The sequence below is a fragment of the Kwoniella bestiolae genome, chromosome 2, assembly GCF_000512585.2.
Source record: "Kwoniella bestiolae CBS 10118 chromosome 2, complete sequence".
In the NCBI taxonomy this organism is placed as follows: Eukaryota; Fungi; Basidiomycota; class Tremellomycetes; order Tremellales; family Cryptococcaceae; genus Kwoniella; species Kwoniella bestiolae.
The window spans coordinates 3,515,971-3,536,025 of record NC_089242.1 but is presented as its reverse complement, the minus strand read 5'-3'; the positions used below and the strand labels follow the sequence as shown (position 1 = coordinate 3,536,025).

The window sequence follows — 20,055 nt, the reverse complement described above, 5'->3', positions numbered from 1 at the left end:
AACAACACGCTCTACTGGTCCTTTGCTGGGGCGTAGATTTCGGACAGTCTCATATGTACATAAGCTCCTGCGGTCATAACGTCATACCTCGCTGGTCTATCTTCAGTCACACATGTCGTTGGTGGGAGGAGCGGCACTTCATGATCGCATCCGAAGAAGAACGGAATGGAGTATCGATCTTTGGCGATAGTGGGTAGGACTCTATGCCGCGTGGAGACAAAGATGTCGTCTGGCATTGTGTTCTTTAGCGATCGCAGAGTTTCAGAGCAATCTCTGACTCACTCGTCCACCTCGAAAGCTGATCACCGATGTTCACAATGAAAGTATCTGGAGAGGGTACCGCATCGATCCCTGTAACAGCTGAATCAGCTCGTCTCCCTACACTGGGGCGGAACTCAACCGTCAACTCACATTCCCCCTTTCTGTTCTGCACTTGTAGCCCGGATACCTCATCCTGCCTGAGTATAGTGAAGCATTCAAAATCCGTGTGCGCCTGTTGGTCTGATCAGCTTGATCCATCGAACATGAGACGTCACTCACTCCGATTCCAGGCATAAGTTCGTCTACTTCTTGTTCGCCTAAAGCAGGGTAAAATAGTAATCGCATGATCGCTGCAGGATGTTGGGTCTATAGACGAAGGATCAGAGCCAAACTTTAGGATTGGACAAGTTTGACTGACTTTGGCTTCGAAGAAGTCTTCGGGTAGATTCAAGGCAAGGGCAAAGAGCGGGAACAGCTTGTAACCAAGAGCGAGCACCTGTTTGCTTTATGGAAGGGTCAGCCCGGACTAACGCATTCATGGACATGATGTAGCTTACTAGTAGTTCAGAGCGGCCTCCTTCTGCATTGACCGACCTCATTTCAGCAGGTACTCTTCATCCATCCGAAGCGACTCACAAATCCGACTGCTCCTTCCCAGTCCTCCTGAATCGGCCACAGATTATCCGAATGCTTCAATTCACCTTCCTTCTCATCCTGGTGGAATGATTCCGGGTGTACAAGCGGATCCAAGCCCATATTGAATGCCTCATGCCTGTCACCTTTGTTCGCGCTGCACACAGGATTATAATGAAGTGTCTGAATTGCGAGGTGTGAAGCAGACTCACGGATTGGTGTTTGAAGTCAATAATCTCATATATCCCCGGAAGTTGTCGGATTTGTTGATATCAACCTGAGGAAGTGTGTGTTGAACACCAACTTATTCATCTGACAATCGGTGATGCGAACTCACAGTCATTTTGACTTCAGAGGGTAGATCAAAGAACGAATGACTCTGCTTAAATGTCTCGTTGACCACTTCGAGGGGTACACCGTGGTTCTTGACTGCATCGGGGCCAACTAGTCAATAGGCGGTACGTCTGAGTGAAGGAGGACCTCTGACTTACCGTAGAAGAAGCCCGCGCTTAGACATGCATCTCTTATCGACTCTGCCAAAGCCTGCCTCTTTTCCAGGTTCGGAGATTGAGCGTCAGTCAGATCACTATACCAATGTTTTAGCAGAGCTTCAGCGACGCGAGCCAAATGATAGACTCCGACTCACATAAGAGGTATGGTATCGAAGTCGGACTTGAGTAATTGATCGGACAGCTTCGTAAGGTCGCTCATCTTCCGTCTACACACAATCGATTCCGGTGGTCAAGGCTTGTATGCAGTGTCATGGCTATAGCGAGTCAAGGACAAGATGTGGTACACCTAACATAGAGCGTATGTGAATGTGAACTCTGTCCTTATCTCCCATCTCATTCTGCTTATCTACGGAGTTCTCAAATCACGTGACGTGCATCTGCAAACTGTTACAATAGTAGTAGTTTCTATGCATGGAATAGTCTATATAGTTCGTTTCCCTTTCAGGAAGTATGACTACCTCCTTTACAAAGTTCCTCCATTATCCGTCTCAAAAGTCGAATTGCTTGGATGACATTGGCTCAGACCGTCATTGCCGCCCAGCACGAAATTGTTACAGGTATAATGAATTTCAGGATGGTCCTTTTTACCTGGTTTGATGTTAATATCCTCGAAAGTCCAATCATGGCATGGTGTGATCTTTGAGCAAGACATCCAGGCAACACGATTGGCGAGAGCAGTACCAGTGAAGTTCTTGAGGTGGATATCGCTCCATTCGAAGAGGCCGGAGTCGGCGTATTGTTTTCGGTTGAATTCGAGGTATGTCAAGCTAAATCTCAGTCAGCTCGGTCCCAAGACGAGAGGAGATATACTCACTCTGACTGTACTACCAGAGGATGCCAGATATCCTCCATATAGACGTCTCTTACGGTAATGTTCTTGGCGTACCCATAACCACCTCCACCACCGTTGGGAGGAATACCGACGGAGTATCTATCTCATCGTCAGCAGGGAACTCGTGCGTGCAGGTGGCACTCACCCGAGCCAAGACTTGAAGTAGACACCTTGGTATCCTGGGCATTGGTCGGAGGGATAGAGACCGATGTCTTCGAGAAGGACATCCTCGATGATATCTTTGACACCGGCGTATTGAGCGATTGAACCAAAGGCGATACCAGTTCCCCCGAAACAAGTGACATTTCTAGCGGTAATAAGGGTACTATTTGGCTTGAGAGCGATACAATCATCACCACCTTGATACACGAAATTCTCGTACGTGACGTTGTGGCTTTGATAAGTGTCCGAGCCGTCGGTGTTCTGAAGCCAGTTTTTCTCGTCGGATGAGGATTCAGGGTTGAAACTTGTAGCGTTGACGTAGAAGTCCTTGAAGTAGACGTTCTCAGAGCCCCAGACCAACGATGCCCAGAATTGAGGCTGGATGATACTGAAGTTTTTCACTAGAACGTTCTTTGAGTCTTTGATCGTGAGAGACATGGGTCTGTAAAAGCAGGTCAGATTACGTTTTTTCCGGGAAGTGGGGAGTTATACTTACCGACCATACTTGTTTCCGAAATCTTTCGCATAATTGTACCACACTTGACCATTACCATCTATCCCACCCTTATCATTCCCATCTAGGATATAATCGTTACCTCGGATGATGAATGCGAGTGACTGCTTTTGAAATGGGAAGTCGAAGTGGTTCTCAAGCCAGTAGGGAACATCGGCGGTGAACGACAGCCAGCCGTGAAGATCTAGCACGGCGTTTTCAAGGTGAAGGTCGAGGGGTCTGCCAATGGTACTAGCGGCAAATTTATCAGCTATTGTGCTTGATAACGTGGATACTACGCACTAGTTGGCATCAGGTAATCTGATGATACCACCCTTCCCACACTTCTCAAAAGCCGCGACGAGATTGTTCGAGTCATCCTTTTCATCCCCTAAGGCATGTAGAGTGCATAATTTCCTTTTCACCTGAGCCTGAGGATCATAGTAGTCCTCTTGGAAGTCGAGGGCGGAGGAAGGATGTATCCAAGCCTCCACATCCGAGATGAGCTCGCCAGCTGAGGGGATGGAGAGGTCAATGACCCCGGCGAGAGCAGTAGAGAGTACGGAGCCTGCAAGTAGTGATTTTGCCCACATGGTCCAAAAGGTCTGGAGGAAAGATTATCACATGAAGAACGTACGTTATGCTCAGCCAGCTTTATAAAGAATTTGCACTGTCCAAACGTCATTCCTTGCATGCGTCCAAATCCGGTGCCGGTAAGTCCTGAGGACAGGCGGTATGAAAAAATAGTAACGCTCGGCCGGACCGGTGCCGGTGTGTTGTATTGGTGGACTATATTGTCATTCCCGCGTTGAGCCATGTCATGACATTTTGGTGCTCGCAGATAAGATCGATGACCTGCATTTGAGATTCGCATTTGCAGCATACATCTGACGCCCTATTCGTATCGACCCATACAACACTATGTCAATGAGGACAGCGCTCACAGCAGCTTGGGCTGCTCTCCACACCACTCAGTATGGTTTTGCGATTAGTAGTCTCAATGGAGTACAGGGACCTCTCACTTGTGGAGGTGCCGGGAGAATTACACCTCATTCGGTGGACGCGAAAGGCTTGAAGGACTGTATATATATGACTGTGAGTATGTAGCTGTATTCTTAGACGAAATTGGCTGACAGCGGTGCGGCAGCCAAGTGCTTTCGGCATCGTCACTGCTATCTTCACGCTTGGAGGTCTACTCGGATCTCTGGCCGCGACGAATATCAATCATCACTTGGGTCGGATCGGGACACTCCAGCTGTCTGCATTGCATATCTTGATAGGTTCTCTGATCATTGGATTGGCTAATAGTATGGGAGTGATGATCGCTGGCCGGTAAGTGACACCTTCATTTCGGATGATCTATCGCTAATCATGCACGCAGGATCATCATCGGTATTGGGTGTGGTCTAGCGACGGTTACTGTGCCATTGGTACTGTCGGAAATCGCTCCATCATCCATCAAGAGGGCTCTGGGAATCATGAACCAAATCTTCATCGTCCTGGGGATGTTGACCGCTCAGAGTCTCTCATTCCCATTCGCCAAACCTTTCGCTTGGCGATATGTCCTTACGGTATCCTTTGGCTTAGCAATAATACAGCTGGTGGGAAGTCTTTTCATTCGAACGCCGGAGAAGGATCAGGAGACACGAGGGGATGAAGAGAGCGACGAGGAGACCAGCTTGCTACCCGCTGAAAGTGAAAAGCCTCTGACCATTAAGGAATTGATATTGTCTAAAGACCCACTGGTCGTTCGAGGTCGTAAGTGGAAAAAAAAAACAATCGTCTCTGGTCGCAGATGCTGATTTTCATCTTGCAGTTTGGGTGGTACTCGTCACTCAGATGTCTCAGCAGTTCTGCGGAGTTTCGCCAGGTATGTTCCGCTTTGAGAGCCCACTTTCATTCACTGATAATCTGCCTTACAGTCATGTATTTCTCCACCGGAATACTTACTCCTGTATTCCAATCCAACTCCCGCCTGATCGCTCTTTTCATCATCATAACCAAAGTCCCAATCACAATGCTTCCGGCGTTCCTCATCGAAGTAAGTTCCTCATGCGCACCAGTCCTTAACCAAGCTAATCCGGTCGTAGCGTTTGGGGACACGTCGACTTCTCCTCATTCCCACCATCTTCATGTCGATCGCTGCGATCCTACTGGCATTTGGCATCAACTACGATGCTCAAGCTTTGTCCGTCATCGGAGTGTTCTCCTTCGTCATCGCATTTTCTATCGGTCTCGGCCCGGTCACATGGGTGGTACTACCCGAAGTCATGCCCAAGCACGCTGTGACCGCTGCAGGAAGTATAGGTTTAGCTTTGAACTGGACCCTCAACTTCTGCATGGGAGCGATCTTCTTACCCCTTCAAAGATGGATGAGTGGAGGCAAGGACGAGCGGGAAGGGAACATCTTTTTCGTACTTGCTGCGACTTGCTTGGCCGCGGTTCTAGCTATGAGGGTAGCTTTCAAAGCTCAAGAGCGAGTTGCCATATAGTCGTATCACATTTATTACCATCTTACATGCATTACATTTAGTTGCTTATGAAGCCTAGTCGGGGAGATGAGCAGGATCGATGCCCGAGACTCTGCCAGCAGCACCTTGATCCAGTCCATCTAGCTCTTTCATGTCTTGCTCATCGAGCTCGAAGTCGTACAGATCCTTGTTGGCGTCGATTCTAGCAGGAGAGGAAGCTTTGGGGATCGGAACAAAGCTAATCATATCGGTCAGATAGGACAATGAGGGTCTCTGCTTGAACGAGCTTACCCTTTTTGCAAACTCCATCGAAGCAAGACATGTGCTACCCCCTTGTTGTGCTTCTCTGCTATCTTCACTACGACGGGATCCTCGAATTTGTCCTTTCTTATCCTCACCAGAGGGCAGAAGGCTTGGAGCACAATACCTTTAGAATTGCAATAGTCGACCACTTCGCGTTGCTGACACCACGGGTGTAGCTCGATTTGATTTACGGCGGGTAAAGGCTCAGGAAGTGCTTCGAGGTGTTTGATATTGCTAACATTCGATTAGTCCAGGGGTAAGGACTCTAGATGTTGGATTGCTTACAAATTGGAAACACCTATATCCTTGATCCATCCTTCTTTCTGAGCCATAGCAAGTCCTTTCCAATGATTGGCCCTTCCCTCCGGATCAGGCCTTGGGTGATGAATGATCATCAGATCTAGATATTCCTTGTCGAATCTGCTCTTATCAAGTCTAGCCACTGATTGACGAGCTTCGTCCCGGACCTGTTCGGGGGTAGGCCTGGCATCGGAACCCTCTACTGGCGGTTGCCATTTGGTACAGATGAACAGTCCGTTTCGAGGGATTCCGGACTGAGCGATACCCTGTCCAACCTCTGTAAGGGAGTCAGTGTGAATTACGTCGGCCGTCGACAGAGAACTTACCTTCCTCGTTCCCATACATTTGAGCGGTGTCGACTGAAGTTGAGTCAGCGTCCCATCCAGCTTCGGTGTAAACGCACACTCACCCATGAGATAACCTGTCTTCATGGCGTATGCGACAGCTTCAACCCCTACTTCATCTTTCAATCCTCCTGAGCCGAACCCCAACCTGGGCATCTCACGCCCGGTGTGGAACTTCACAGTGCTTTGGAGAGTAAGCTTAGACGACATAGCTTATCTGTCAACGATTGAGAGACTGTGGATGCACCAATCAATCACTCCTTCGTCGCTTTATATAGACATCAACCGCATGACCTGCCTCCACATCTGCCGGTCATGCGGAACCGACATGCCGTGAGTAGTTGTTGTTATAAATAGCCAGCGCAGAGCACGCATGGATATTTGCGAATATGTATAGCCAGACAGCAACGAAGACCTCTTTGACGTCGAGGACAAGTGTTTTCTGCGAAATGCAGACAAAATAATGTTGTCGAGATAAAGAAACCTCAGATACCTCCGGTTATCTCCCTTTGAAGACGTGGACAGTGAAAGTTCAGGGAGGTCAATCCCCGGCTCCCTATTATATAAAAGAGTAATTCATAAGCATGCATTCGTGGTCGATTCGTGTCGAGGATCATTACCAAGCAGTATTTTTCTGTGTATATATATCAACATACTGTACCCCCTCACCCACTCTCGTGTATATAATGCCTTTCACCCCTGTGCAAACATTCTTGGGAGGTTTGCTACTTCATTTCTCGACTTCATCGTTACTTGAAGATACCGGCCGCGTCTTTGGAATATCAGGTATTCTCAATGGCGCTATCTTCGGTACTCGCGACGAATGGCAATTGGCCACCCTTGGTGGACTCCTTGCTGGACCGCTCATAGGCTTCGTTACGGGGTTACAATCATATTTTCCAGGACATGGCTTAGACACCATCGCTCAGCTGGGTTTTGGGAGATTAGCCCTTGCCGGGGCACTGGTCGGATTTGGTAGTCGAGTGAGTGTGTCAGTGTCTATCATCAAAGTATTCTACTCAAGTGTTATGGTTCAGCTCGGCTCAGGATGTACAAGTGGACATATGCTTTGCGGTGTATCCAGACTCTCCCCTCGATCAATCATAGCCACCGCGACATTCTTCACCACGGCTGTCCTCACTACAAACTTGTTTACACCCCCTTTGAGCCCGTCGGCCATCCCTGCCTATACCCTTGAAATGCCACCTGCCTCGACTACATTCGCGCTTGCGAGTGTGATTTTCGGCACTCAAATCGCTTACTCATCCCTCCGGCGATACCTACTCGCGTCGTCAACCAGGTCCACCCGTCTGGCGCCTTATTTTGTTCTTGGCGCTATATTTTCGCTCGGCCTGTCCATCTCAGGGATGACCGACCCCTCAAAGGTGTCTGGATTCTTACGCTTGTTCAATCTCAAACACTTTGACCCTTCACTCGGTATGATCATGCTTAGCGGTGTTTTACCCAACGCGATACACTACGCAAGAATCAAATACACTGCAAAGGCAAACTTCCCTTGGGAAAGCTGGCACGTCCCGACAAGAAAGGATATAGACTGGAGATTGTTGGTGGGTTCGGCGATCTTTGGAATTGGCTGGGGCGGCGCCGGGTTGTGCCCAGGGCCCGCGATCATCTCTTTGGGGGACGCTTTGGTTCAATCCGTCCTGTCCAGTCAACATGGGCAAGGAGAGGCTTTGAGTAAAGTCATGACCTTCGTGGGTACGATGGTCCTGTCGATGGGTATGGCATCGTACATATGAATATGACCGAGAATGAATGGGATAATGCAACATGTGGTGGCTGAGGGTACGTGCGTCAATTGAGTGGGTTGAAAGTGAGATCGGGTAATCACTAATTCAGATCTTAACTACCAACACGGAGAAGTGGAAATAGGTTGTTGTGCCTGACTGACCATTAAAAAGTGATCGATGACCGTCGGTGTTGGATATATACACTAGCGTGGTGCACTGACCCGTGTTTTTATTTTATTTTTGTTAATTGGGTTTGGTTGAGTCATCCCCACTCACCCTCCTATACAGGATACATACAAATCACATCGGCACCGATGCCATACTATGAGAGTATATATATAACAATTATAACAATCAATTCTTCATTCGACTTATAATCCTTTCTTTACACTTCCCCCCTTTGTTATATAACACAACATCACTATAATACAAACACCAGCAGACCAAATCACAAAATGACCACCAGCACCGCTCACAACGGTGCAGATCACCACCTCAACCCATCAGAACACCAACCCACAGTACTGGAGAGCGTCGAAAAGGGTCTCGCCTCTGAAGCTGTAGAGTACGGTCAATCACCAATGCTCAGCCGCACAGCCAGTCAGGAACTCACCCTCAATGAGACCAACCACTCAAACGACAAATCAGATGGTAAAGATATCGAGAAAGCAGAACCGACTCAAGACACCTCTGGTCTGTTGACTGGTATCCGTCTGTATCTCGTGTTCTTGTCGCTCATGTTGAGTGTATTTGTGAGTTGACGGAACGCCAAGACTTTTGACTGTCATCTTTTACTGACGGTAGATATTTTTAGATGTTCGCCCTTGGTAGGTCTCGTCTCTGTACGGGTAGCCGCACGTCACTGACTTTGTGATTCAGATCAATCCATCGTTTCCACCGCCATCCCTCAGATCGTGTCCGAATTTCAAGCGTAAGTTGGGTCGTCACTCGATGCACCTTGATCCATTCACTGACCCTTTGGTATAGCTTCGATCAGGTATCTTGGATCATTACTGGTTATTTCCGTGAGTTCACGCTACATCACCGCCAAGGTTTAATGCTAACCCACCTCCCCTAGTCACCCAATGTGGTCTCATTCTTCTCGTCGGTCAACTCCTCACCATTCTCAAAGCTAAATGGATGCTTCTTGGTGCCGTCTTCTTCTTTGAGCTTGGGTCGCTCATCTGCGCCGTCGCCAAAGACATGACCACTTTGATCGGTGGACGAGCAGTCCAAGGTATCGGTGAGTGTACCTAACCATCCCGATCTGGTCCCTTGTCTAACACCATTCTTAGGTGCCTCCGGAATGTTCGTCTCCATCCTTGCCGTTATCGCCGTTGTCACCCGGGTGGATCAACGAGCTGCCTTCATGGCTTCCTTTGGTATCGTCTTCGTCATTTCATCCGTGGTCGGCCCTCTCTTAGGAGGTGTAAGTGGTCCATCAAAACATAATCAATTTGTTCTCGACTGACCACATCCATTTTCTCAGGTATTCACCGAACGAGTCAGCTGGAGATGGTGTTTCTGGATCAACCTTCCCTTCGGTGGTGTAGCCGCTGCCGCCGTGGTCTTCCTTCTTCCCGCTCGTGACCCCGAGGTTAACGAAAATACGCCTCACGATCGAACATTACTCGGAAAGCTCAGACGAATGGACTGGCTCGGTACCGCTCTGATTTTCTTGACCGTTACTTGTCTTCTCTTGGCCTTGGCTTGGGGAGGTAACGAATACGCCTGGGGCAGTAAGTCCAAATTCGTTGTCGCTTTACCTCATCCCCCTTTCCCCTAAACACATGCTGATCCCAAACTTAGACTGGCGAATCATCCTCCTGTTCATCCTCGGTGGTCTGCTCGTCATCGCTTTCGGCGCTTGGCAATGGTATTACGACAAACATGCCCTCATTCCCCTGTCTTTGCTCAAGAACCGATCTGTCATCGCTTGTGCCGGAGCCATGTTCTTCTTCATGTTGGCTATGTTGGGTGGTACTTACCAACTCCCTCTCTTCTACCAAGCTGTGAGTGATTTTCGATCCAACACTCCGCGATCAAGCTGATTGCTCTCATACAGGGTCGAGCACACTCACCTGAGAAATCTGGTATCGATATCATCGCTTTCATGTTGTCAATCTGTGTTGCTATCTTCATCTCCGGTGGTATCACCACCAAGTTCGGAAGATACTATCCTTTCCTCCTTATCGGGTAAGTGTTCAATTCGCCTTTTCGCTATCTGCACTAATCCGATCTCCAACCTAGTCCACCCATCTCCGCCATCGGTTTCGGTCTTCTCTACACCATCGACGCCGAAATGTCCAACGCTAGAATCATCGGATACCAAATCTTGGCTGGTTTCGGTATCGGTCTCAGTTTCCAAAATGTTCTGATCGCCGTTCAAGCCGAGTACCACGATCAACCAGCTCTTTTACCCCAAGCTACTGGTGTGGTGTCTTTCTTCCAACTCACCGGTGCTGCTATCGGTATTGGTGAGTGGTGCAACGGTTCGCACGCGATTTGTACAGGAAGCTAATTTTTTCCTCCAGGTATCATCAACACCGTCCAATCCGTCTTCTTGAACACTGAGATCAAACGACTGGCCCCTAATGTCGATTTTGAAACTGTCAGACAATCCGTCTCAGCCATCTATCAACTTCCCGTGGCCGAACAACCTCCCGTCATCGAGGCATACATCATCAGTATCACCAAGTCGTTCATCCCAATTATCGCTGCTTGTATCCTTGCGTTGATCTTCGGTGCATTTATTAGAAACCACAACATGCTTACCAAGGGAGGAGCGGGCGGTGCCCACATGGCGTAGGCGTATGTGGGATAAGAGTATCTTTTATATACCAATTTTCTCCATACCTTACCATATATAGTTTCGTATAATCCATTTCATAGACGGCGGCGGACAATGCATTCGGGTTACTCTGATATCTGAGAGCGAATTGGGCACACCACCCAGCCTTGTTACGACTCTCGACCTGGGTCTAACAGATGCCTAATTCCGCTGACCATCTATAGTTTTGCACAACGATATATGATATGATGCATATGATAGATATGCTATTTTGTATCCCCTCTGTGAGCGAAATCGATCCAATGTATAAACGTAGTTCTGTTCGTATTTAGATGTTTGATCGCATCCATTCATGCCTTCTTCAAGCCAGCCATTCACCGTCCATCTCTTCCGCACTGCTTCTCCACTGACCTTCATAATTCATACCTCAAAGCACGTCTATCAGATAGCCCTGCTTCCATCCCCCTACGATGATCTAAACACCTTGGGCAGACCCGCGACGTTCTTCGAAGCCGCTTGCGAGCTGACCATACCGAATCTTGAACTGCAGTCTAACAGGATCCTGAGCGCGTTCCTGGCTCTTACTCTTGAGATATCTTGAGACGATGATAACGAAGGTCGGGAAGTTGTGGGGGCGAGGGGAACAGCAGGAGCGAATGGGTAAGGGAAAGTCTTTGATAGCACTTCGTACATCGCTAATGTCACGGCAAATTGAGGGGATGATCGAATGACTCTGCGAAGGATGACGTATTTAGCAAATGGCGCTTGCAGCAGATCTCACAAGACTTCTGTACCCACCGAGCAAGACCTCCCTTGTACAAGGCTGTTTATCATAAATGCAGGTCAGTGAAGTGAGCATCAAGTCTTGAATTGTCCTGACCCACCTTTCACACCTTCTTCCTGCAAGATCTTGTTAAACCCATCAACAACACCTTTGTACACCGTCTGACCAGCTCGAGCTTGCGATTGAAGTCGGGTCTTGACAACATCGGCGGGTGTCGTCCTAGCGATTCAAGGGATTTATCAGCATCAATGGCAGCCCCTCGCTAAGTAATGATGCCTACTCGACTCACAGATAAGCAGCAGGCATACCAGCGATACCAGCAGCAGTGAGAAGTTCTCCGAAACTGAGAACTTTACCTCGTCTACCCTCATGGAATACGTCTTTCTGCTCAGGGGGTTAGCGCGAGTGGTGACGGTATGGTGACGTAGATAACTTACCTTCAGGTGTGCGTATCTGTATGCAGAATAGAAGAAGCAAATCAGTCGGGAATCATACGCGACGCGGATGGCCAGGTTGACTTACGCTGTAAAGTAAATCATTGACTGGTTGGAAGTTGCAGTCAGTCACAATCCTCAATATGCTCAAGCGCCTTCACCCCAGCCAAACTCATTCGTAGCCTCCGCCATACCACTTCCCTATCCCACTTTCTCTCTCCCTTCGCCCGTCCTGTCTCTGACCCGATCCTCCTTCGTCTCCCTCGTCTCGCCTCCTTTCTCCCTGTTGGTCGCCCTTTTGTCCATATTGACCTTGCCCGGCCCTCCTCCCATCCCCCTCCCCTCCTGCCCTCCTCCCACCATTCCCTCCTCCCATCCACCTTGCTTCTCCCTCTCTCCCCCTTTTCCCCCTCCTGCGCATCCTTCTCTTCTTTCTCCCACCCTGTTTGTTCCCCTCGCAACCATTTGCGCTTCCACCTATCATCTCGTCAACCACTCAGGAAATATCAACTCACGAAAGGAATATCTCTGCGAAGCAACCCATCAGCTTCCAGTCCACGCAATCAGCAAACTCCCAGAGACTCACCTCCAGAAACAAGCAATAGCACCCTACACGATCGAAACATCATCAGTGTTGACCGTTGAAGTATGGTAATCTTCCACGCACCTTGTATAACCCTACGAGACCAAGTTGTTTCACGATATGTAACGCTCCTCGCGGTACGGCACCACCTCCTTCCGCTCTCGTTATCTCACCGGCCTAGACAGGGAGTATCAGCAGGTTGTAATAAACGAGATGGATTATTGACATACCATTTGCAGACGAATTTTCGTGATTTCTGCAGGTCAAATCAGTATAAAAGCAGTACCTCGTAAACATTTGTACCTACCAAGAGGATTCGTCACGGCCTGTACCAATTGATTAACCGCGATATCATTGCTGACAGGACCAGAGTATCACGTACCACTTGACATCCACCAGCCATACCACCCGCGAAGATCTCCATGTACAATGGTATTCTCCCAGTCTCAGGATCAGTCGCCTTCTTCCTCACAAAGTCGTTTACGGTCAACTTGATAGCCTTTTCAGGGGCCACACCGACAAGCTGAGGCAATACACCTCGGTAGAAAGCTCTCACACCCCCTTCGTTGGCGTATACCTTCCTCACGCAGTCTGCGGCATTTCGATAGAGCACTTCACCAACCACGGTGGATCGCTGGTTCTGTAATCTACAGTGATTCTCATGCGTCAGCTGAGGGACATCTGGGGGTGATTGATATAGCATACCGAGTTTTCACGAGATCGATGGGGTATACAACCTATCGTGACTGCGTTAGTAATGGTCACTGTTCAGTAGCATACGTTTCACTCACATAAGCACCAATACCTCCTGCGATACCACCCAAGACAAAACCGTAAGCGGATTGACCTAGTTGCGATAAAACACTTCTAGTAGCTGTGACCTCTGGTTTTATAGCGGCTTCAGGTGGTTGCCACTGGACAAGATATACAATCAGCTTGGCACGACTCGGTATGCAAAGATCAAGATTCTACTAACCTTGGCATCGAGCAGAGCTTGGAAGTCGGCCAAACCAAGTCTAGCGCTTGTGGAAGCACTTCCACGGGTAGCGAAGTGCCAAATGATTTGGGCCTGAGACATGTTAGCATCGTTTCAGTTTGCAGCACGAAGCCTACTCACCTCCATAGGAGTGAACATGCCATATCGCATACTGGAAGCAGCTTCATCCAAGAAGTCCGACACATCGATTCTACCATCTTTCGATTTCCTGACTGCGTGTTCAATGATACGTTCAACGGCGTCCATTTCTGCAAAGTGTGGTTAGTATAGCTGTTCCCGAGGTAAAGTGCTGTCTCGTACCTCTGATGACTATAGACATAGTTCATCTGTTAGCTGAGTTCCTGTTTGAGTATGAACACGATTCAGCCCGCGTCAAACTCACTATTATGGAAAGCAATGACTTCAGAATAACTGATCTTCCTACCAGGATTCATCGTACAAAGCGTAGGTAATCTCTCAAGAACTGAATCAGATAATTTGTGTCCAGCAATTTCCACAATGATCCTCTGGAACTCTTCCGGACTGATATATCCATCGCCGTCTTGGTCGAAATGGTGGAAAGCTTGTCGAAGTCTTTCACCTTGGTATCCTTTTATGAGTTGAGTGAATTCGTGGTCTAGCTCGAACGTGTAATCAGTTGGGTGATGCTCCTGATTGTACAAGAAGCATCGTACTCACAGCCCAGGACATGTCGTCCACCTCGTTTACCCACGTAGAGCTTCATCCAATCACAGTCAAAGTCGAAGGCTATCAAATCGTTCAGCTAGCCTGTCTGGGAGTTCACAAGAAGGAAGCTCACGTATACCACTTGCAGCGGTGTTGGCTGAGAGCACAGCTTTGAATTCGTCAAATTCGATAGTCCCGGAAGCGTCACTATTTGTAATGGCGTCAGCTCAATCCTCCCAAGCTTGACTACCAAGTGCACTCACGTATCGAAAACAAGGAAAGCAAGTTGATAATCCGCATCAGGCTAAGAAACGTTAGACCAAGTAGCAACGGGCAAGGTGCATGCGGTTGCTTACTCGTTTTAGCACTATACGAGATAATCAGCTCACAACTTCGTGGAGATTCTTAGTATCAGTCCGATATCACTTACAAGTCTCAAATACCACAAAGTCCTCCCATGATACTAATCCCCGCCCAGCGTTGTCGGCTACCTTGAACACTATGATATGCCATCATTTAGCGATTAGCTGTTAATCAGGTATTGCCAGGTCTTGATATCAAGCATAACGAACAGTTTGTATATTGTTCCCTTTTGATCTTGCTGAAACCTTCATCAGTAGGGGCGATAGCATCGATAAATTGGGAAGGGTTTAGATATCTATAGAGACCATGTGTCAGCTTCGGAAACACTGATTCGCCAAGCGCAGATTCGAATATCACGCACTTCTTTCCCTCTACCTCCTCTTTCGCAAACCTATCAAATGTCCTTCTCCATCTCGCCAATTCGTTCTCGGCAGGTTTGACCGACGAAGCGAGTGAATCAGCTGTTGATTTTATGGTTGAAGATAACCTCGAGGTGATGGCACCCTGAGAGTCGGACATGGTGGTGTACTGTACACGATGGAATGGTAATACAAGAGAGGAAGTGGAAGGGAAGGGGAGAGTAACAACTGAGGGTAGGAGGGGAGGGGTGATATGCGAGTGATACACTGTGCGTGATATGATATGATATGATATGATATGAAATGAATGATTGAACCAAGTAGTGAGTGAATAATGTCACCGTACGTGGTGTTACTGTACAGGTGAGGGTGTTTTCCAGCCCGGTTGTTCCGATCTAACTACAAATGACTCGGAGTTATGTACTACTTCAGTATTCACCTCCACGGTGCCCCTTTAACCCCTTGCCTCTCTTTCTCCGTTCCCCTTATCTCACACTATCACATTCACATCAATGCCACGTCACTCACTCGATCATTCATTCATTCGTACTGTAGCTAGTTATCAAGATCAATCATCAGTCAATCAACCAACCGACCATACCCATCAGCTCATCAGCTATATCAGCTATCGTATGCATGTAGAGCTGTCACCTTAAGTACTTCAGCCAGTCACGTCAACAAACTACTCTATCAGAATGGATCTTAGCGGCAGCGGTCTTCCAGTATCGTTCGGCAAGCAAGCTCCCTCCCTTCCGACCAAACCTCCTCCCGCTCAATCCACATCTCGAGGTGGTCATTCAGGTCGAGGGCCCAGGGGTGTAGTAGGAGGTGGGAAACGGAACAATAGGGGGCGTGGAGGGGGAGGAGGTATGGGTAATGGCGGAGGCGATCAGGGGTATATGCCTGGAGATGGCACCGGAATTGGACAAGCGGGGTTCCACGGCGGAACCAAGGTGAGTTGTTATGAGTTCCTCTCCTACTGCCACATGAGTAAGAAAGTGCTCAAACCACTACACAGAGACCACATCCTCCTTCTCCCAACGACTCGTCTTTCTCATCCAATCGAAATATCCCTCCCAACTTTCGACAAGATCAATCGTTCTCAAATGGGGGAAGGGGAGGCAGAGGCAGAGGCGGTGGACCTCGAACACAGCATGATCACGGACATGGAGGTGAAAGGGGGTTCTGGAAGGATAGTTTCATGGAAGATCCATGGAAGCAGCTCGAAAAACAGAGGGCGAGAAGTAAAGGGCTCGTGTGAGGAGGGGAAGTAGAATGGCTATAACGATATAACGAATCAACGAATTAATGATGTTAAACCCTTGACGCTATCAAGGACGGTGACAGAGCAGGTGATGATGATATGGCACAGAGTAGTGTTCATGTGAATGTTCTGTGTATGTTATGTGAATGTGAGTCGTCGATGCTCGATGTTTCCATCTCTTGCTCTGACACCAAAGGATGGCGCTGATGTTATGTCACCCGCAGACTCAGTCGCTCTCTCGCAACTCGAACAAGAATCTGATGGTGTTGGTCGACAGGATCACCAGTATGATATGTATGTATATGTATATGTATATGTATATGTATATGTATATGTATATGTATACATACATAGGTACATTATCATATATGCATGTGAACGATATATCATCAATCATCAAGAGAGTACAGCAAGAATGGCCAAGTACTGAGTAGTTGAATCCCAAAGTTGATTCGTATCAATGATTACATTACACTACGCACGGACAATCACTCAACACAGTCACCTCATTGATCTTTTCTTTTCTCTTCTTTCCTTTCCTTCTGTTCACTCTCCCCTATATCACTTCTATTCCCAACTCGATTACATACATTCACATCCACTCAACATCCACTCACACCTCGTACTCACCCTTCAACTTCCCGGCGAAAGCTCACCTCGAGTTACAGTCAAATCACCACCATTCCTTTGGTCTGGGATATCACCCTCCGTTGGGGTCCGCTCAATATTTGGGAAAGGATAACAAAATGGTGAATACATCCAGTCTGCTGCGAGGTGAGTACACTCTCCTCAGCTGTTCAGACCAGGGAACAGTGTTGACTCTACTCAAGTCCTCATTCCCAACCTCTTACAACGGGATCCGACACTGCTCTCTTCATTGATCGACTTGCAAAACCACTCGATCTATCAGGAAGTGATCAAACACCTTTACGGAACACTTCTAGTCGTTCTACCGACCAATTTAGAATCTTCCCCTCTGCTGGTGTCCAACAAAGTCAACGCTGTTCTCCAGTAAGTTGTTATTCTGACGCTAACGAGAGCATAGGTGATATCAGCTGATCATGTTGACAGGAATCCTCGGCTGGGTGCAGGGACCAAGGCAATCCGATTCCGTCATTCATCTTCTTCCAGGACGGACATCCCTACTATACTGACTGGTCATCTACCTGGTGGCGATGCGGAGATGAGAATCGCTGCCTGGACTATGGCAGCTGATATCATTGCCTGTTGTCCCAACATTCAGATACTGGAATGGGATACGACCTTTGGAATAGGCGGGGCGTTATGGGATGTGAGCGGTTCTTCACTTGGCTGGTACATGCAGCTTGTCGCTGAATCTCAAGATCTAGGCTATCTCTCCCTTGACGAATCTAACACACCTCTTGATCGGTCATCCTCCCATCCACCCCGCTCAAGATCCAAATAGACCTGCTACTACCCCCTTTTCTCGGATAACCCCTCGGCTGCAGCTACTGGTAACTCCAGATCTATCTTTACAGCCGGGCATGGAGATGCAGAACACTAACAAACTGCTGACGAGAGGATCGATACTTGGGAATGGTGGATGGGGTCTAGGAGCAGGATGGGAAAGCTTGGAAGTTATGAAGGTAGGGCCATTGAGCGAGACAGGCGTGAGTTGTGAATGCTCTCTTCTGGTCAATCTATTATGCTCAATGTGTCATCAGGCCAAGACGGTTGCAAACCACCTCACCCTATTGTCAATGCGCCCCTGTTCTCTCACCAGCATCTCGCTAGAAACCCAGTTCCTTGATATCCTCCTGTGCAACTCGATCAGCAGAGTGGGATCCCTCGGCATGTTGACCCACGTCGAACTATCCACGACTGGCACTAGATTGACCGCCGAATGCCTCAATACAATCATTACTGGTTGTGTTTCGCTCGAAAGTTTGAAACTCAGTGGTGTTGATGGTGAGTAGCTGATTGTAACAAACAAGACTGACAAGTGTGCTTTAGGTCATCTGAGCAAAGATACCTGGTCGATGATACAAGATTGGCCAGCGACTTTCGTCTCACTTGAGATCGTCATTCCCGAATACTCGAAACGGTTCTCGTGAGCTTATTCCTTAAATGTTCCAGTGCTATGCTGAACCTTTGATAGCTGGATCCTTGACCATCTCGACAGCATCCATCACGTTCCCATAGCTCAACTTCGGCACTTCGCCATACGCCGAAACATCCATCCCATCAATCTTCTGCCTTTCCCTCCAGCTGACGCACCTACGATCGCTACTTGCCGAAGTGATATGGCACTTCAGCCCATTCCCAGTGTTCTCGTGCAAGCTATTATCGACAACGGACATCAACTGGAGAGACTATCTCTGGATTGGTGGGAGGTTGATCAAGAGGGTTTTGCAGCTATCATGAAGAACTGCACGACGCTGAAGACGCTGGAAGTGGCTCTGTCGGCACCGATTTCTCAGGTTGTAAGTATCCGATCAGTGGCATAGAATAACGATGTAAACCCTTTGCAGCTCAACGTTCCCACCTCCTTCGCCAAGCTTCCGCTAGAACGTTTAATCCTTACGAGCGATCCTGCGGTATATCCGGCCAACTTCAATGGGAAACTCAAGGTTGATTGTGTTGCCGTTCCTGACGGCCTTCCGACATTCCTTCGAGATAGAATATCTGAATCCGATAATAGCCTACTGGATCCCCGTGATCTGAAGAAGCTCGCGCGGCGACTACCTAAACTGCAAAGCTTAGCGTGGGTGGGGAAAGGTGGTCGAGGAGAATGGCGCTTCGAACACAAATCCGCTCAATCAAGTATGATCAACATCGACTTTACCCATTTGGCAATCACGACACGGGAGATATGGGAACAATGTCAAGATTCTTCCCCACCTTCGTGGGGCGATGTCATGGAGAATCCCAGTGTAGGTGTATCTCTCGAGATACCCTCGGTGCCCGCCACACCAGCTGTCAATGACTCGGTCCTTTGGAGGATACCCACAGTTGATACAGACACGTTGATCAAGACCCCGAGCACTCGAAAATCAAGCTTGGCAGATGTGGATTCTGACCTCAAGGAAACTCCTCTGGACGACGAACTAGTACCGGACATTCCGCTAATCGCGTCGAAAACAATCTTGGGAACGCCCAAAGTCTTACAATCTTCGCGACCTTCCAAACCGATATCACTTAATTCTCCCAGCTCTCCTAACAGATGCGGACGTGGCCAAGGCACTTCCCTCCCTTCGGCAAGAAGCAGTCAACCGGTCTCGCCCCGACCCACCGATCCAAAATCACCCTCCAGCTCGACTCGTCGAGGTTCTACCAGAAGCTGGCATGGGATCGCTCGCAAGAGCCTCGGTGGTTCTCAGACAGAGGAGGATATGCCCCGACTCATCCCTGGCTCAGGAGGTAGACAGTCCCTCCCTGTGGAGAATCTCAGTTCTGGGTTCAAGAAGGCGATGCCTGAAAGACCAAAGGAAAGGGTCAAAGAGAAGAAAGAGGCAAGATCAGAGAATATCAGTCCGAAATCTGAAGAGTTGGGGTGGACTGTAGTTGGAGGTAGCAAGAAGCCTGAGAAGGACGATAAAATAAAGAAACGTACGCTGAAGAAGTCGAAGAAATGATTGCGAGGAAATGAAAGGTATTGACTGAATATATGTGATTGAGGGATAGAACATTGATTTGTAATATATATTTGGTTGTACATAATAGTCTACATGCATTCTTTCGATCGTAATGACATAAGCGTCAGGGGAACAAAATCGAATAAGTACTAAGGT

General features: G+C 48.3%; 10 protein-coding genes across 10 annotated transcripts; 5 read left to right on the top strand and 5 right to left on the bottom strand.

The window, feature by feature from the left end:
- Nucleotides 1-11: 11 nt before the first annotated feature.
- Nucleotides 12-1,605, bottom strand: I302_104470 (uncharacterized protein; the record flags this gene model as incomplete). Its single annotated transcript, XM_019189825.1, has 11 exons — nt 12-229; nt 283-351; nt 412-493; nt 541-627; nt 680-764; nt 819-841; nt 898-1,051; nt 1,107-1,171; nt 1,232-1,323; nt 1,386-1,480; nt 1,541-1,605. 11 exons carry the CDS (start codon nt 1,603-1,605, stop codon nt 12-14), a joined length of 1,035 nt encoding a protein of 344 aa, XP_019049387.1.
- Nucleotides 1,606-1,869: 264 nt separating this feature from the next.
- Nucleotides 1,870-3,486, bottom strand: I302_104469 (uncharacterized protein; the record flags this gene model as incomplete). Its single annotated transcript, XM_019189824.1, has 5 exons — nt 1,870-2,173; nt 2,221-2,337; nt 2,384-2,842; nt 2,897-3,145; nt 3,197-3,486. The coding sequence occupies 5 exons, from the start codon at nt 3,484-3,486 to the stop codon at nt 1,870-1,872; spliced, it is 1,419 nt and encodes a 472-aa protein (XP_019049386.1).
- Nucleotides 3,487-3,814: 328 nt separating this feature from the next.
- I302_104468 (uncharacterized protein) lies at nt 3,815-5,385 on the top strand (the record flags this gene model as incomplete). The annotated part of the gene is made up of 6 exons (XM_019189823.1): nt 3,815-3,988; nt 4,041-4,225; nt 4,275-4,651; nt 4,710-4,763; nt 4,816-4,934; nt 4,984-5,385. The coding sequence occupies 6 exons, from the start codon at nt 3,815-3,817 to the stop codon at nt 5,383-5,385; spliced, it is 1,311 nt and encodes a 436-aa protein (XP_019049385.1).
- A 54-nt stretch (nt 5,386-5,439) lies between these two features.
- I302_104467 (uncharacterized protein) lies at nt 5,440-6,521 on the bottom strand (the record flags this gene model as incomplete). The annotated part of the gene is made up of 5 exons (XM_019189822.1): nt 5,440-5,602; nt 5,656-5,901; nt 5,953-6,244; nt 6,294-6,326; nt 6,377-6,521. 5 exons carry the CDS (start codon nt 6,519-6,521, stop codon nt 5,440-5,442), a joined length of 879 nt encoding a protein of 292 aa, XP_019049384.1.
- A 476-nt stretch (nt 6,522-6,997) lies between these two features.
- Nucleotides 6,998-8,071, top strand: I302_104466 (uncharacterized protein; the record flags this gene model as incomplete). The annotated part of the gene is made up of 2 exons (XM_019189821.1): nt 6,998-7,294; nt 7,349-8,071. The coding sequence occupies 2 exons, from the start codon at nt 6,998-7,000 to the stop codon at nt 8,069-8,071; spliced, it is 1,020 nt and encodes a 339-aa protein (XP_019049383.1).
- A 446-nt stretch (nt 8,072-8,517) lies between these two features.
- Nucleotides 8,518-10,871, top strand: I302_104465 (uncharacterized protein; the record flags this gene model as incomplete). The annotated part of the gene is made up of 11 exons (XM_019189820.1): nt 8,518-8,814; nt 8,877-8,889; nt 8,942-8,993; nt 9,050-9,087; nt 9,141-9,305; nt 9,358-9,491; nt 9,552-9,801; nt 9,872-10,074; nt 10,128-10,258; nt 10,313-10,539; nt 10,597-10,871. The coding sequence occupies 11 exons, from the start codon at nt 8,518-8,520 to the stop codon at nt 10,869-10,871; spliced, it is 1,785 nt and encodes a 594-aa protein (XP_019049382.1).
- A 447-nt stretch (nt 10,872-11,318) lies between these two features.
- On the bottom strand, nt 11,319-12,176 carry I302_104464 (uncharacterized protein; the record flags this gene model as incomplete). The annotated part of the gene is made up of 6 exons (XM_065869886.1): nt 11,319-11,586; nt 11,652-11,676; nt 11,738-11,856; nt 11,927-12,021; nt 12,075-12,090; nt 12,160-12,176. 6 exons carry the CDS (start codon nt 12,174-12,176, stop codon nt 11,319-11,321), a joined length of 540 nt encoding a protein of 179 aa, XP_065725958.1.
- Nucleotides 12,177-12,243: 67 nt separating this feature from the next.
- I302_104463 (uncharacterized protein) lies at nt 12,244-15,199 on the bottom strand (the record flags this gene model as incomplete). Its single annotated transcript, XM_065869885.1, has 19 exons — nt 12,244-12,513; nt 12,587-12,599; nt 12,658-12,680; nt 12,739-12,831; nt 12,885-12,910; nt 12,962-12,980; nt 13,037-13,301; nt 13,360-13,391; nt 13,446-13,568; nt 13,631-13,723; nt 13,772-13,899; nt 14,034-14,267; nt 14,330-14,398; nt 14,451-14,524; nt 14,581-14,621; nt 14,674-14,684; nt 14,748-14,816; nt 14,890-14,975; nt 15,042-15,199. 19 exons carry the CDS (start codon nt 15,197-15,199, stop codon nt 12,244-12,246), a joined length of 1,827 nt encoding a protein of 608 aa, XP_065725957.1.
- Nucleotides 15,200-15,734: 535 nt separating this feature from the next.
- On the top strand, nt 15,735-16,300 carry I302_104462 (uncharacterized protein; the record flags this gene model as incomplete). The annotated part of the gene is made up of 2 exons (XM_019189818.1): nt 15,735-15,992; nt 16,058-16,300. The coding sequence occupies 2 exons, from the start codon at nt 15,735-15,737 to the stop codon at nt 16,298-16,300; spliced, it is 501 nt and encodes a 166-aa protein (XP_019049380.1).
- A 749-nt stretch (nt 16,301-17,049) lies between these two features.
- Nucleotides 17,050-19,899, top strand: I302_104461 (uncharacterized protein; the record flags this gene model as incomplete). Its single annotated transcript, XM_019189817.1, has 8 exons — nt 17,050-17,077; nt 17,134-17,314; nt 17,375-17,594; nt 17,653-17,934; nt 17,989-18,232; nt 18,278-18,374; nt 18,423-18,747; nt 18,796-19,899. The coding sequence occupies 8 exons, from the start codon at nt 17,050-17,052 to the stop codon at nt 19,897-19,899; spliced, it is 2,481 nt and encodes an 826-aa protein (XP_019049379.1).
- Nucleotides 19,900-20,055: the final 156 nt, after the last annotated feature.